Source organism: Aethina tumida, chromosome 5 (assembly GCF_024364675.1).
Source record: "Aethina tumida isolate Nest 87 chromosome 5, icAetTumi1.1, whole genome shotgun sequence".
Taxonomy (NCBI): Eukaryota; Metazoa; Arthropoda; class Insecta; order Coleoptera; family Nitidulidae; genus Aethina; species Aethina tumida.
The window spans coordinates 20,287,143-20,303,097 of NC_065439.1; the positions used below are offsets into that span (position 1 = coordinate 20,287,143).

Sequence of the window (15,955 nt, forward strand, 5' to 3'; positions counted from 1 at the left end):
ATTGCAAAAATGACACAGATATCATCTTTACAATCCTTCATGAAAAATTAAGCATGGAAAAGGTTTTTTCCAAGTGGTGTCGCGATTGCTTTCAGTGGAATAAAACAACAAGCCACAAGTCCATGAAAACAATGGCAAAATTGAACGAGTTGGGCTTTGATTTGCATCCCTACCCCCCGTATTCGCCAGATTTAGACCCCAGCGACTACTGGCTCTTTGCTGATCTCAAAAAAATGCTCCAGGGAAAAAAATTTGGCTCGAATGAGGAGGTCATTGACGAAACTGAATCATATTTTGAAGCATAGGATAAATCCTTTTATAAACATGGTATAGAAATGTTGAAAAGGCGTTGGAACGATTGTATCACTCTAAAAGGAGATTATATTGATGAATAAAAATGATTTTTGAAAAAAAAAATGTTGTTTTCGTTGTTAGTCTCAGGACTTATTGAACGATGTGTTAGATCACAATCGTAAAAAATATGCACATTTTCTATAGAAGATTGAACATCAAGGAATGTTTCAGGCTTGCAGAGATGTGGGGTAATTGAAATGACGAAAAGTTCCTCAACTTTGATAAATGCACTTAAATAATTTCTATAATACAGCCAAATTTCCTAAATACGTGAACTGACAAGGAACAAGGAAAGTTCTACAGCCTAATAAATAAAACAATCGTTAAAAATATGCACACCTCTCAGTCAAAGATTGACTGATAGAATGTCCGACTGTCTATCCGTGTAGCCAGGCAATCTGGACACGAACAAATTCCTCTCATTACAGTACGGTACGCTCTCCCGCGGCCAATTAAAATATTCAAACAGTCCATCCACACTCGATAACGGCTTCCTTAACCAGGCGCAATACGTATAATTAATAATTAATTAAAACCGAATTAGCATATGATGAGGCACAAATTATAATAAGAATGTTATGATTAGCTCGCGCCAGTCGTACCGAATTGGCCATTAGGCATCGCGATGGGGCGGACGGACGAAATAGACCATGCCGGACCCCGGAACATCTAGAGCGGTCAGTCGCGCTTCTCCTTTGTCCATTCATTCCGGCTCATTCAGCCGTGCCGGGGCATAACGAAGGCATCACGATGGATAATTGCCGGTTCGTTCCTCGAACGGATCGCAATTTATTTGTCGGCGATGTGCACCGCATCGATTAGTACTGCATCCACTCCCGACACATTTCTTGTTAGTGCCCGACGCTGTGGAGGATCACGCATAAACCACTGTCAATCCGGCCTTTATCATAAGTGGCCTGAGACAATTCGCAGACGTAGTTTAGGAGGTGAACGGATTGCTTTGCATTTTCCTACGTCCGCCATGCATGACGGTTTTCAAGGCCAGTCCGTGATTTTGCTTAGAAGCAGCCCGATAAATTAAAAATGAATAATCATCTAATTGCGCAGCGCTAGGTTAATTGGGTATTTGGTTTGCCGACGACCAGAATTATCGCTAATTGAATCGGGATACGTTCGCGAAATTACAATATGGAGCTACGCCATTAACATGTCGATGTATTAATTCTGATTGATTGGATCCGACCAACCCTGCCGATATAATGAAAATGGAGCGTCCCTAATTATGGACTTGCGGTAAACAGGCATAATTATAATACGCCAATTGTATTTATCATCATTTATTAGACACGTTCTGACGCAAATCCGGCGCATCCACCATTTATTATAAAAAGAAACAACATCATAAAATACACCAAAACTCAACTGAAAAAATTATGTTGTAAAACCATCAATTTATTCGGAACCAACAATTCGCAATTAACTAATTAAATTTTAGTTGGATTACCGGTTATTCAATTACTGGTGCCAAACTGTCGTGGTAAATCAGGACGGACGACAGTTAATTTTTAGTCCCAATAATTAACCTGGTCAACCCGTAATTGCTTAATAAGTTCCTAATGAAATTTTTTCTAATTATTAATAAGACGAAGAAAATCTTGCTGTTGCGTCAGTTAGTTTGTAATTTGTCTTGATTATTTGTGTGCCCACACAAAGGAACTAAATAAATTCGATTGAATTAAAAAACGTCAATTATAGTTAATATTATTAAGAAGGTGAGTGGGCGTGACAAAGGGATAGCATATGTTCCAAATCGTGGTTATAAATCGTGCCTGTAATGAGGTATGTGACATGGGACGTCAACATACAATTTAACATGAAAAACAATAATTTTATTTTATGGATATTTATGTTAATAACTAACGCCAATCAAGGTAGTTTAATAATCCAATTTGTGCACTAGTAAAACGGAATTAAACTATTTTAACAGGGTTTACTTTCGAATCATTAAAATGAGGAAAATATAAATATTTGTTCCGTCTATTAGAAAGTATATCGATCAATCATCCGATTTAGACCGAATAATTTTTGTGAACCATAACAACAATTAAATATTTATTGGTAATGATAATTTGGTATTTAATTTTTGAATTAACTATAACTAGTTGCTTATTATAGAATTACAGCTGAGACCCGGATATTGGTAGATCAGTGCTTATACGGAAATCAGTTTAATTAATTCTCTGTTTTTTTATTTTATTAGTTTATACGAGGTCTTTAAATTAAGGAAATTAAATTAACCTATTTTTTATTTGGCTAATTAATCCTGAACAAATCTTTAAATATGTTGTTAAATTAAATCCACTTTAATTATTTTTATTTATTTGATTTTATTTTATGTATAAATAGGATCAGTATATATGCAACCCATTTGCCACTCACATTTATTACACAAAGGCATATGCAGTATTGGTTAGGCAAAAAATTTAAAATTAAATATTCTGAAAAATATTTCATAATAGGATTTAATTGGGTTCATTCCTCTTGAAAATGTTATCTTATCACCCTTGTTTTACATTTTAAATATAAATTCAATATTTCCAGGACTTCACTATAGGTAATTTTCCTAAGGAAAACGTGACAATGTTTACATAGACAACTAATTTATAATTAAAGTACTTCATATATTTCAAACACTCTTTGGTTACTAAATATTTAAAGGTAATCTTATTTATATACATTCCAAGTACAGTTATGCAACCCAGACTACAGATACTGAAATATAAATCTTACCTGCATTTTCGAAGAGAAGATTGTAAACTGTTGTGGAGACTACGTATTCTGTGACATGGTCCCATAGACCGTCACATGCCAAAACAATGAAGTCTTCATTACCATCTAAGGGATATTCATTTACATCGGGCGTACCAGTTACATAAGGCTTATAACTAGGGTCACCTAAACAAAAATATAACATTGTTACTAAATAATATTTGAAAATAAATTGTTATAAAATCAAATGACAAAATACTGAAAGTTTTTTTTGTTATCCATTTTTCAATTACCATTCTCAATTCTGGAATCTAAATTGACTGCATATTTAACATTTATGTTTCATTCTGATTGTATTACTTTTTATAATGGAACTAAATTTTTATACTTTATCCGGTGTTATTACCTATTGCTCTTGACACAGCCAATTGTCCATTAACTCTCCACGTTCCCCAGAGAATGACGCATCCTCCTTTCGATTCGATTCGTTCTTTTTCGTCCTAAAACAAAAGAAATGAGTAAATTACTCCCCAATATTAAATATTGTGGCTTACGAGTCGTCCTGGTTTGTGTGGATCGACACATTGTATAACTTCCCCTTGTCTAACTAAAATGGCCTGAGAATCCCCGACCCATGCTATGTACAACATTTTTTCCTTAGGTCTTAATAAAGCACATACAGCTGTGGTACCACTAAATAAATTCTGGAAAACGATTTAAGTTAACTGATTGGAAATACTCTTGATCATTATGTAATTACTTCAACTTCACATTTTTCTAAAAATAAAGCATCTGTTTTGCAAAAGGCATCTTTCAAGGCTTGTTTCGGATCGCTAAGAAAATATTTATTTTCAACAAGAAATTGATGCAAATGGGCACTACTATAGGCAGCGGCGTCGTGGCCTGCGTGGCCATCAAATATTGCGTAGTAACTGGACGGAGTGGCTCCCTGAAACATTAATATTAACATTAAACTGTACGATTTATTAGAGGTCGCCACTTCTCACCTGAAGATTGCTGAACATCTCGTTCAGGTCGTTGACGACGGTGTGTCTGTCCTCCATAGTCCTCCTGCTGTTCTTCATAGTTGCGACGCTGGTTATCGGGAAGGAGGCGCCCGGGGGTGGCAGTGAACTAAGCATGCTGTTGTCCAAATATCGCAAGCAGATCTCGTTCGTTTTAGCCATTACGGTCTGCATTAATTTGAGCGGTTCGTAAGCTATGAAATTTTATAAAACAATATTTACTTTGCATATTGCTGTAGTATGTTAAATATTTGAATTGCTTAAATAAAAGTCAACAAATAATAAATAACTTGTTACATTATAATGTAATAGGATTCATGAATGTGGAATATTACTTGAAATCCCGAAAAAGCACTAAAAATGTAAAATGTAATTAAAAGCCAAAAAATCATTAAAATGTAACCAAATAATATAAAAAACGAATAAATTTTTACTGAATTTCCGAAATGACCAAATGTCTAACAGGACGAAAAACGATCTAATGACCGAATAACCTTATGATCAAATGACCTATGACCGAATTACCTTATGACCAAATTACCTAATGATTGGATTATCTAATGACCAAATTACTTAATGACTTATATTACAAAAGACGTAAAAAACTATGAATATAAAAAATTAATAAAATTCCGATAAATCATTAAAACGTAAAATTGCATCACAAACATAAATCCAAAAAAGTTACTAAAGACTATAAATTTATTAAAATTCTGAAATGGCCAAATCAAGAGCACCAATAAGATGTACGTAATTGGTTCAAAAATTCTTCCATATAACTACTATTTATTTTTGATATTGTTCAATTTTTTACATTATCAACAATTTAATTCTGGAGAACCCATATTTTTTTTCTGATGGCACAAATTTGCTTTTAAAACAATGGCAAAAAATTGTCGATTATAATAGTGTTTATTTTACTGAAGGAAAATTATGGGTTAATGGTTAAAAATGTAAATTACTTTTCCAAGGACCTAATTTTTTTGGTATTTATTTTATCAATCAATATCAAGTTGATAAATGAATTTGCAAAATGCATATTTTTTTATTTATCTTTATTTTTCACAGATTAACAATGTAATTAGCCATATGTTGAATTCACAACATTATTAATTATTTTATGTCACATAAAAAATCAATACGTCCCATATTTCATAAAATCAAGACCGACTGACTGACTTAATATAACAAACCAGAATATTTACATTGCAATGTATGGATTCATTCTCGATAAAATAATCAAAATCACCCAACTGCCGGATGTGATAAGACTTTCCAAATAGGCATATTTTTTTATGCCCAACAAGTTCCTTGACTTAATCTGTCCAAACAATAACTATCTAGTTCAAAACCCACTTCAACGAAAGAAAAAAAATTAATCAAGAAACTAATTAACGCCACCGCATCATTACAATTGCCTAGTTAGATATCCATCAAAAATAAAACTCCGCCGCATTTATATGCGTGTTTTATTCTAATGCGGCTCTGCGGTACAGTTATTAACCGCATGTTAGTTTAAAATCGGCCCGTGCAACGGATGCGGAAGCGACGCCAAATGTATAATCTTCCGGTACAATAAGGAAAGTGGAAAATAAAAATGATCATAATCGGAGGGCGAGCCGCGTTCTCGACCGTTGAATACGTTTCATTCGACACGTTCTGAACAGATTGAAAAATTACTTGCACAGGATATTGTGCATCCATAACTTAACGTAATTGCGTCGACGCTGATTCCATCATTCATTCTTTTTAATTAAAAAAAAAACCAAGATACCTACGATGCAATCGTGATGCAACACGATAAATATGAATGGCCTACGCACCGCAACCAACATAAACTGTTAATTGTTTGATGGGGAACAAAACGTCGTAAAGTGCGCCGAGGTTTGCCTTTTATTTTCGCCGACTTTCCTAGGATAAATCAGCACGGTGAATGACATTTATCGACGTCTTGTGGAAACGACAATTTTATATACTGCAGTCTGGGCAAGTGTATCAAAGTTTGCTTTTAGAGAAATAAAATTCAGACGTCAATATTTACACTCGAATCGAATTTTCCGTGTACAATTTTGTGTTATACAATGTAATTTTATACCGATTGTGAATTTACAAACCGCTAATCTAATTGATAATATAATACAATAATTTTCTTTGTACATGAGATACTTATCCGCAGAGATATTATCATTAAATTGTGATATACAGTGGCCATTATTATAGCAACTTTTTAAATTATTAAATATATTAGCGACAACCCTTTTATTTAATGTGAACTCTTAAAACAATATTAATTTACTAATGTTATTTTATACACTATTATAAAAACTACCATATTATTATTCTATAAAATGTTACATATATTTTTTGAATTGAGCTGGACATAAATATAGCAACTTTAATTTTGAAAGAAATTTTTAATGAATAAATCTGTTATTTGATTTAACATTAACCCTTTGTATAATATCCTTTTTGTTTTTAATACTGGCCCATTTCCGTAGCATAGACCGAACATACATTATCGATAGTGTACATCTACATTCCTTCAAGCTTCTTGAATTGATGTGATGAGTTCATTTAAATTTAAAAATATTTTTATATTTATTTATTCAGCAAGTCCCATTTCCTCCAGGTTGGCTTTAAAATCTATTGACGATAAGCTTGGATTGTTTTTTAATATTCTAATTCTCCAGTTATCGATTTTCTTATACGTTTTTTGAATACAAATAATTTTTTTAATAATACGGGAAACGATTGACTTATTTAGCCGTAAAGTCTTTGCAATCTCTTCTTGTTTCAGTCAGTCATGGTAACGTTAAACTATAATTTTTCTTATAGTTTCACTCGGACTAAATAATTATAATAAACAAGAGTAGTAGTAAATATTCCTTTCAAATTCACAGACAGTTATAAAACACCATAAATTTTTTAATATATTGTAATAAGTTGTTATAATTAGGACCACTACTGTATGAAGAGATTAATGAGTTGCTTCACATACATCGATTTATTGTTAAATTTTGGGGCTTTGTAATAGATTTTTCATCAATATAGGGTAACTGACAAAAAAAATAAATCAAGTAATACAAAAATTGCTAAAAGTAAAACTGAATAAAACAGCTATTAATAAAAAATAATTAATAGATTATTTTTAAATTATACGTACCGTTATCGTTCGGATTAAATCCGCATGCAGTCGGTTGCTTCTTGCATGACTTTCTGATTTCTTCTATGACCATTTTGATCAGGACGCCAAGTAAATGTGGAGGGCAGTTTCTGAAACGGACATGTAAATCAATTAAAACAATGGCATTTTTCCAAGTACAATGATGTATGTTCCGCAGACTCTGCTGGATTATTGATTGAGTCTCCCCGACGCCAAAAAGCCATTTCAGTTGTTTGCGATTTGGATGCTGCTCCCATTTGAATAACAATGTCAACAATAAAAAGTTTTTACTACTTTCCGGGTTCATTCGTTTCTAATCTCGTATTATAAATTAAATTACCAACTTTGATGGTGTTTCGTTGATATTTCTGGAGTCCTTACATTAAATCCGGTATTTTATAAAGTAAAATATATATTATACCTAGTGAAATATTTAATATTAATATATGCAAGCAAATATTATTGCAATAACTTCATAAAATAAATATTTGTCACATAGATCATACCACATATATTACTAATATAGATAGATACACACTGATCTTATCAGAAAATGATCCAACAGTGTGAAAATACATGACTCAATGTTTTCCCTTTGTTTATAGATATAACTCTGTGTATAGGTCACCATTTATTATTTAGGAATATAAGCTCTACTTACACATCATTTTCATTACCAATGAAAGAAAACACAAATTCCAACGTTTATTTATAAAATTACATTATCTTTTAAAAAATGATTTGAACTTCAGTCTGGCGGTGTACATATTCAGTCTTACAACTACAATTTAACAATAATACTCACAAACATCACAAAAAACGTTTCTATCACAGTTTATAAAATGTACATGATGGTTTTTGGGTAGTCCTAAGTGCAAAATTTAAAACGATACATGAAGCAAACAAGGAAAATTGAAATAAACAAACACAAACTGATTATTTTAAAAATATTTATTGAAAATACAAAATAATACATAAAAAATGATAATTTGAAAACAACATATTTTTGATGGAAGCCATTAAAAAAAAATAATTTAAATAAACCAAATGTTTGCAGTTCTTCTGCATTTGAAATAATGTAACACTAAAAATGATCGAAAACATTTAGTAATACTAAAAGAGTGTCACTGTAATTCACATTTAAATTATGTCTGTACCTATTAACATGCAATTTCTCAACTAATCTGTTAAATTCTTGTTTATGTTACGTAACATGGATGTGGTTTCAACGTAAAATATCCCTTCAAAAATAAAACGGAAAACGAAAAGTATACCGGAAACCCGACGATGAAACAAAAAATAAACATTATCAAAGTCATTTCACGTTAAGTCACTGAAATTTTATCAAATTTTGTTTCTCAGAGATACTTTTAGATATTGTTTTTGTTTTTTTAAGTTTTATTATTTGAGATAAGTTTATTCTAGGCATTCTTTTAATATTTCTGTATGGCTGTTGTTAATGACATTCAATCTGACGTGGAAAACTGTTGCTTTAATCTGCTCAACAAGTCGGACTTCTCGTCAAATGACTCGGACACATCTCCGAATAGTTAATCGCGTGACTCTAAGTTTTGTCTGCAAATCGGACCCACCCACGCGGTTTGACGACGACGACGGATTGTTTCGAATAACGGTTTTCGCGAATTGAACTCAAGGCAGGTGCACTCAAGCTTTCCCACCCAACGAATTGAAAATTCCCCATTTACAAAAAGTCTAACTGATTCAAACCCCGTAAAGACTTTGCAGCTTGGCTTTGAGAGGTTCCGGGAACTGTGTGTAAAACTGGTTCCACTTCTCCTCGCCGTACTGCTGCCGCACGTTTTTGAGCAGGTCCTGAATCATCTGGCTGAGGTCCATGCGGATGTTGTTCCAGGAGGCAACGGCGTCGCAGAAGAATATGAAGTTGTTTTTACGGAACTCCTGGTGGCGCGCCACCACCTGACACAGGCCGCGGAAGGCCAGGTCCTTCTCGTCCGAGTCCCGGACGTTTCTGATCAGCATGCAGCAATTTTTGATGACCTCGTCGATGTCGGGGATGTTGACATCGGGACAGACATAGAAGACAGTACAAAGGGAGATGGCGACGGTTTTATGCATGGTGCGGTGGATGGCGGGGCTCTTTAGGATGAAGATGAAGGCAGCGAGGATGTTGGTAAGGTATGGTCTGATGTTGCTGCCCATTACTGAGCAAAGTTTGCCGATAACCCAGGCGGCGTTGTTGCAAACACCATCGTAGTGCTCGTCCAAGTTTTTCACAATTAGGGGAATGTAATCACTGATGTTGGTTGCCAGTAGGGGGAAGCACAGCATTACCAGTTCCCCGTACAGCGCAATGGAGGTTTGTCTGATAAGATTGGATCCGTCCTGCATTGTGGTGTACAGCAGAGTGATCAGATTGCTGTTTGTCACGTATTTGATGAAATGATCTTTCAATCCCATGGCCATGCTGTACAGAACATCGTGGGCAACATTCATGGGTTCCTTATCAGGTGGGTCACACTCCGCCGGATTTTCCTGGAAGTTCAAGGACGCGATCAACGTGTCGTTGATTAATTGCAAACAGTGGCAATACACAACTTCGGAATAGGGCAAAAATGACGTCTCTAAAGCAGGAATTAAATTTGAAAGACATTCCAGAACTGCTATGAAATGATCATCATAGTAGTTATCACATTCGCTGAACTTCTGCATCAATGGGGGCATTAACTTGAGGACATACTCTTCTTTGCACAGTTGGTTTCCAACTGATTGTGCCAGAACACCTATTGCATCATAAAGAAGATAAAGACTTCTGTAGTGGAATTTTTGGAAGCCCAATTGGAATCCCTCCAGGATGAAATCTATGTATGGCACCAGTTTAAGTTGTGCTTCTTCCTCGAAGATGCAAAAGGCAGACAACGCCGCCCTTTGCACTCTTTTGTTATCATCTATGAAGTGTTTGACTAAAATGGTCATGACTGGGATGAAGTACACGTTGGGCGAATTTTCCACATTAACAATCCAATTTACATAACGGCTAAGGGTCCAGCATGTAATTACCCTAACTATTGAATGATCCTGGTTCATGGCAGTTATGAGAAACTGGGTCAAAAATGGTAAATGAGGTTTCAAACCATTCATGCAGCCTTCAGCAATTGCTCCCAAAGCTAATATTGCTGACTCCTTGATCAAATAATCATCATGATGTAAAATCTCATTGAGATATGGCACTAAAACAGTTAGTAGGTCATCCCCAAATTTGACAGCTAATGAATCCAAAGAGGCTGCACTGCACTTCCTCAAAGTCCAGCCAATGTAAAAATCATCAAAGTCATCACTGTGCTGTTCCCCTTCATCATCACTGAAGTACTCATCTTGAATACTGTTGTTCCTATCTCTAAAGTGGAATGGAGTTATATCCTTGGACAGATCCTCATTGTTGGCATCTGATCCTAAACTGTCCTTGATTATATTCAACTCATATTTTGAATATTTCATGTTTTTCAGCAGAATTGGCAACAATTTATCTATATACCCACTTAATATTTCCTTGCAAGAGCTCAGTTTAGTGGTGGAAAGCCAGAATTCACATGCTTGTAAAGCTAGATCTTGATTGTCACTCTGTGATTTGTCCAAAAGATATACTATGACATCATGGAGATGGGGCAAGACTGCTTCTTCTTGATTATCAACAAATATCAGAAATGTATGGCACACATTCTTTTGCATCTCCACATCATCAGAGTTTGCAAAGTTCATCACATATCTTAGATACTGGTTCATGTCTATTGACTGTTTCATAATTTGAAAATAGTCTTGCATAAATTGATTTGTTAATTTTACTATTGCATATTTCATGGTGCATTTTTCTTCTCCTAAATAATTTACTAGTTTGGGAAACACTTCTTTGGTAACAGTAAATATTTCATCTTGTGGTTTCTGATTGGTGATTAAGTCTTCGCATATGCGAGACAGGGTGGTTAAAGCAATTTCACTGTAGTCCTCTTGACATGTGAATGCTTTAAGTAAGTAATTCAGCAAGTCAGGCCATGTTTTCAAACTATCTTTGGCTATAAATATAATAATGTTGGATATACTTTGTCGTACCTCCCTGCACGGATCATTCAGTAAACCCAAACACTCCTCTCGAATCTTGATAATGTTTTCCTCTGTAAATGTCCCATATAGATTGCTAATATTATTTTTCAATAAAATGCCACTAAGGGAGCGCACCTCTTCCGAGTAGCTCCTATTTCTGAGTATAAACAGCAGATAATAAGCAAAGTCTGTCAAATTCTGAATTGTAGTCAATTTATCCTGAACATTTCTCTGTATTTCACTGTCGGGTATAAGAGCCTCTTGTAGAACATCTTTTATCGACATCAATATATTTTCCTGGGGCGACCACTCGATCCAATTCATTGTGCATCGATATATTCCTACGAAAAAAACCAGCTGTTTAGGTTAGAAAATCGGGTCGCAATCGAACGCTCGGTGTCGAAATTCGACCGTAACGAGTCACACACTCAATACCACTTGAAAACACCTCAATTAAAGCAGTCAACTTACCGGTAAAACAAAAAAATCAAAATAATTCGAGAAGGTTCGCCTGGATATATTGACAGGCCGGCATAACTGATGGGCTAGCGGTAGGCGGGGGAATCTGCGCATGGCGCTCGGCGTTGTCAGTCCGACGTCGATAAAATGGGCGAAGGGGAGAATTTCGGGAAGGGTCAGAGTGATGTTTTAACAATTCGGGATGCTCTCCCTGTTTGTGGTCCAGTGCAGGATCGATACCGTCAAAAATCACATTTGACTGTCAATCTAATAAATGCCCGCCAATGCCAACTTTTTAAAATATAATTATGTTTACATTAATTTTATAACATGAGACATTCTACCAGGAAAATGCTGTTAAAATATCTAATAAACACTTGAATTATCGTTAAAAAAATAATTATAAGCTATTGTATTAGGTATTACATTGAAATAGTGTGAACAATTGATTCTGATAACTGCACTAATGTAAAAACTAAATGTTGTACTAGTGATTATTTATTTAAAAAATTATGTGACATGAACAAAATGTGACATATATCTTGTTAAATTTTACCAAATAAAAAATTGAATGAATTTTCAATCTACACTATTTAAAGTATTAAGATTTTTTACTTTCTAATTTTTGCCTTAAAAACAATCAAAAATTCTATAAAATAGCAAAACGTTAAGACAAATAATAATTATATAATTATTTAAATAGTTGAGAAAATTAATTAATTAATGAATTTGTTTTTAAACGAACCAGAGTAATTAAATAAATTGAAATCGTATAACAACATTGAGAAGAACCTAATATAATATAATTTCCGAAAGATAAATTAAATATATGTATTATTTTCGCCTATAAAATACTTAAAAAAATATATGAATTTTAAAATGATATATTAAATAGAAATATTTCCTTCTTCAAACAATTAAAAAAGCAGAAAATATAAATTTTAAAATTAAATAAAAATTACTTTATAGTTTAAATTTCATTCAAAAAAAGGTGGAAAAATCAATTTAAATTTTTTGGGGTTTTTACTTTCTAAAAATTATTTTTACCTTAAAATCAATAATCAAGTATTCTAAAAAAAAATAACAAAACATAAATTAATACAAGTTGTAAAAGTATTTATATCTTCGAGAAACTTCATTAATTAATGAACTTGTTTTTAGACGAAAAAACGTACACAAAAATAATAAACGTAATTTCATTCTTAAATTCTCATTTCCGGCGTTTACAAAAGTGTTGTCTTTAAAAGTATTTCATCTTTAAGCATCAGTTTTAATATTTTTACGTTTATTAAATACGACGCACTGAATAAGACACAATTTAACTAAAATTAGAACGGGCTAATTTTAATTTTACATGTCATACAACCTGTAATATTTTTAGGCAAAAAAAAATATTTGTGATGTGCCTAAATCTGTCGAATGAATAACGAGAAATATTAAACTAATATCTAAGATAGTCATTACTTATAACTGGGTAGAATGTAAGTTAGTAAATAAAACTTTACGACAACCTGAGGTTTTGTTATCTGAGAATATGATGGTCGTATTTCAAATATTTACAGTTTCTTTGTTTACCATGTCTGCATACGTGAACAAAAAACATGAGCCTGAATCATTTGTATCATCTTTATTTTTCTCGCAATTTACTTTTTAATGATACAACCCCTACACACTTGAAACATATATTCAAGACTATTCAACTCGGTCCTGGATATATTTTTAATGACCTTTTCGTTTCTAAACAAAGGAAAACTATGGTAATATTAACATAATTTTATGATATTTTTAAATGTTTTCGTTCACATGCAAATTTTTATGATGTAATCCAAAACTATACATCATAATAAATCGGAGAGTGTTGCGCTATTTTTACACTACAATCTCAACATTTATTAAAATCCCTGTTGAACCTCGATCAGTTTACCTTATACGAAACATCACAGTTTGTAATTAAAGCCCTACGCATAGAGCAAACATTTATAAACAGTTTATACATAGGTAGACTATTTTTACAACACAATCCCACCAATATCTCTCCCCCTGAAGGTCGTTAAGGACGGAATCAGGAAAACCATCAAATAAAATAAAAAAAGTTCACTTCTAACGCCGATAACAGTACAAGTCAATTAGCGTCCATTATCTCGGGCAGTTTTGCCGATGGTTCGTTCACAGTTGCGTTAATTATTACAAATGGAACAGGTGTTAATGTTCAGTCTGTTCGCGAGCGTGACGTGCAAATCCGTGCGCACAATTACGCTCGAATTTTATTTAATTAATGCCTTCTCTATGCCGATCATGTGCCTGATTCTGTGAGCCTGGGACCGTTGATGAATGTGAATTGACGAAAATTATATTACTCAATTCTAAAACTTATTTTTGAAGTATAATTTGTTAGTCAATTGGATTAAATTTTTAAAACAAGAACAATTCTTTTTTATGATATTTTCAAAACTAACACACTTAACTGTAAAATATTTATATATAAAAGATTAAATAAATGTTTTAATTTAGCTTGCCAATTTTAAAATACGGACAATATGAATTATAATATTAAGTATAAAATAACTTTATAACTTCAGACTAAATAAAAATAAAAAATATATATAAAAATAAGGAAATGAAATACAATATAAAAAATTAGGAAATGTAAAATTTTAAAATTAAGTGAAAATTACTGTTCACACTAAACAAATCTGGAAAATTTAATATAATATTATTTTTTCAAATGTCCTTTCTTGAAATAAAAAAATATATATATTTCAACAAACTGAAATCATATAAAAACGTTGGAAAAAACCTAATTTAATATAATTTACGAAAAATACTTTAAATAAATTTATTTCTTTCGCCTACAAATGTTCAAAAATAGAAAATATGAATTTTAAAATTAATGAAAATTACTTTATTATTTTAAAATTCATACTAAAAAAGGTGGAAAAATTAATTTAATATTGAGAAAAATTTAATTTAATACAATTTACGAAAACGAAATAAATATATTTATTTCTTCTACAAACTATTAAACAAGAGGAAAATATGAAGTTGAAATTAAGTGAAAATTACTTTATAGTTTAAATTTCATTCTAAAAACATGTGAAAAAATCAATTTAATATATTATTTTTTCACATGTTTTGAAAAACATAAAGTTTAAGCTTAAAATGTAAAATAAAAAACAAAAAGCATAATTTTTATAAAAACTTTATTTTAAAAATTAATTTCTAGTCTAATTAGAAAAATTTATTCAATACTTCTACACTATTTTTTATAAGGCATGTTTCCCACTTCAATTTTTTAAATTTGTCTTTGATTAATTAATGCATATTATAATAAAATATAGTAAAATAAATTTTTACTAAACAAAAAATGATAAAAAATAAGAAATAAAAAATAATTCACTAAAAAACAATGGTAATATTGAATTAAATCTAAATAACTACAATACTAACAATGCAAAACAACTTTCAGTAGAAGCAATTCGACGGACTGAAATCGTTTTCAGTCACGAAGATTATATATGTTGTTGTTGTCTGTCGAGGGAAAGCGTGAACGCCGGTTACAATGTAAATAACAATAAATACCCAACAGACAAAAACAAAATAGGTATTATAGTAATTTCACATAGTACTATTTACTCCAGAAATTCATTCACCTCGAAACCGGTGTGTTTACTACGGTGACTAACCGAATGAATTGGGCCGAATTTAAGTGTCGCCCACACGCAATTATACAACGTGCACAATTTAAATTTAAATGGCGCGTATCACGAAAAGCTCTTAAATTTTAAGACTTACTTTTGCGTTAAATACTGGGTGGTCCAATCAATGATTCCTCCAACCACTTCAACGTTTAGCAACTTGTAACAGGCCAATTTGACAGGCAGCTGATCGTTGGGGTTGACAGTTTTCGCGAATTCGGCGAAGAACTCCCGGTAAATCGTCAGGTAATCTTTCTCGTTGGACATAGCGCACACTTTCAATCAACTATCACAGTTTAAATATTTTACGTAGAAACAAAAAAAAAAACACTTAACCACAACCAGTTTCGTTGTTTTGCGCCGTTTGATATGTGTATTTGTACTATGTTAGGGATCCTGCGTGCTCGTCGGTGGTACGGGGATCATTTATTTTGGGGTGAACTAAAGGAAAC

General features: G+C 32.6%; 2 protein-coding genes across 2 annotated transcripts in view; both read right to left on the reverse strand.

The window, feature by feature from the left end:
- The window catches only part of LOC109595490 (205 kDa microtubule-associated protein-like), a 128,188-nt gene extending 112,236 nt beyond the window's left edge, over positions 1 to 15,952 (reverse strand). The window contains exons 1-7 of the mRNA XM_020010841.2: positions 15,601 to 15,952; positions 7,273 to 7,382; positions 4,092 to 4,303; positions 3,845 to 4,033; positions 3,639 to 3,788; positions 3,491 to 3,584; positions 3,106 to 3,270 (exon numbers count right to left, since the gene is read on the reverse strand). Coding sequence (XP_019866400.2) covers positions 3,106 to 3,270; positions 3,491 to 3,584; positions 3,639 to 3,788; positions 3,845 to 4,033; positions 4,092 to 4,303; positions 7,273 to 7,382; positions 15,601 to 15,770 — 1,090 coding nt within the window. The 5' untranslated portion in view covers positions 15,771 to 15,952. The remainder of the gene's footprint in view (positions 1 to 3,105; positions 3,271 to 3,490; positions 3,585 to 3,638; positions 3,789 to 3,844; positions 4,034 to 4,091; positions 4,304 to 7,272; positions 7,383 to 15,600) is intronic.
- On the reverse strand, positions 8,209 to 12,079 carry LOC109595491 (transportin-2-like). Its single transcript, XM_049968009.1, has 2 exons — positions 11,821 to 12,079; positions 8,209 to 11,690 (listed from the first exon to the last, which is right to left on the reverse strand). Exon 2 carries the CDS (start codon positions 11,671 to 11,673, stop codon positions 8,995 to 8,997), a length of 2,679 nt encoding a protein of 892 aa, XP_049823966.1. The 5' UTR covers positions 11,674 to 11,690; positions 11,821 to 12,079; the 3' UTR covers positions 8,209 to 8,994.
- Positions 15,953 to 15,955: the final 3 nt, after the last annotated feature.

What these genes read in the sequence shown, in the direction of transcription:
- LOC109595491 (XM_049968009.1), bottom strand. Translation starts at nt 11,673, where the DNA reads ATGAATTGGATCGAGTGGTCGCCCCAGGAAAATATATTGATGTCGATA.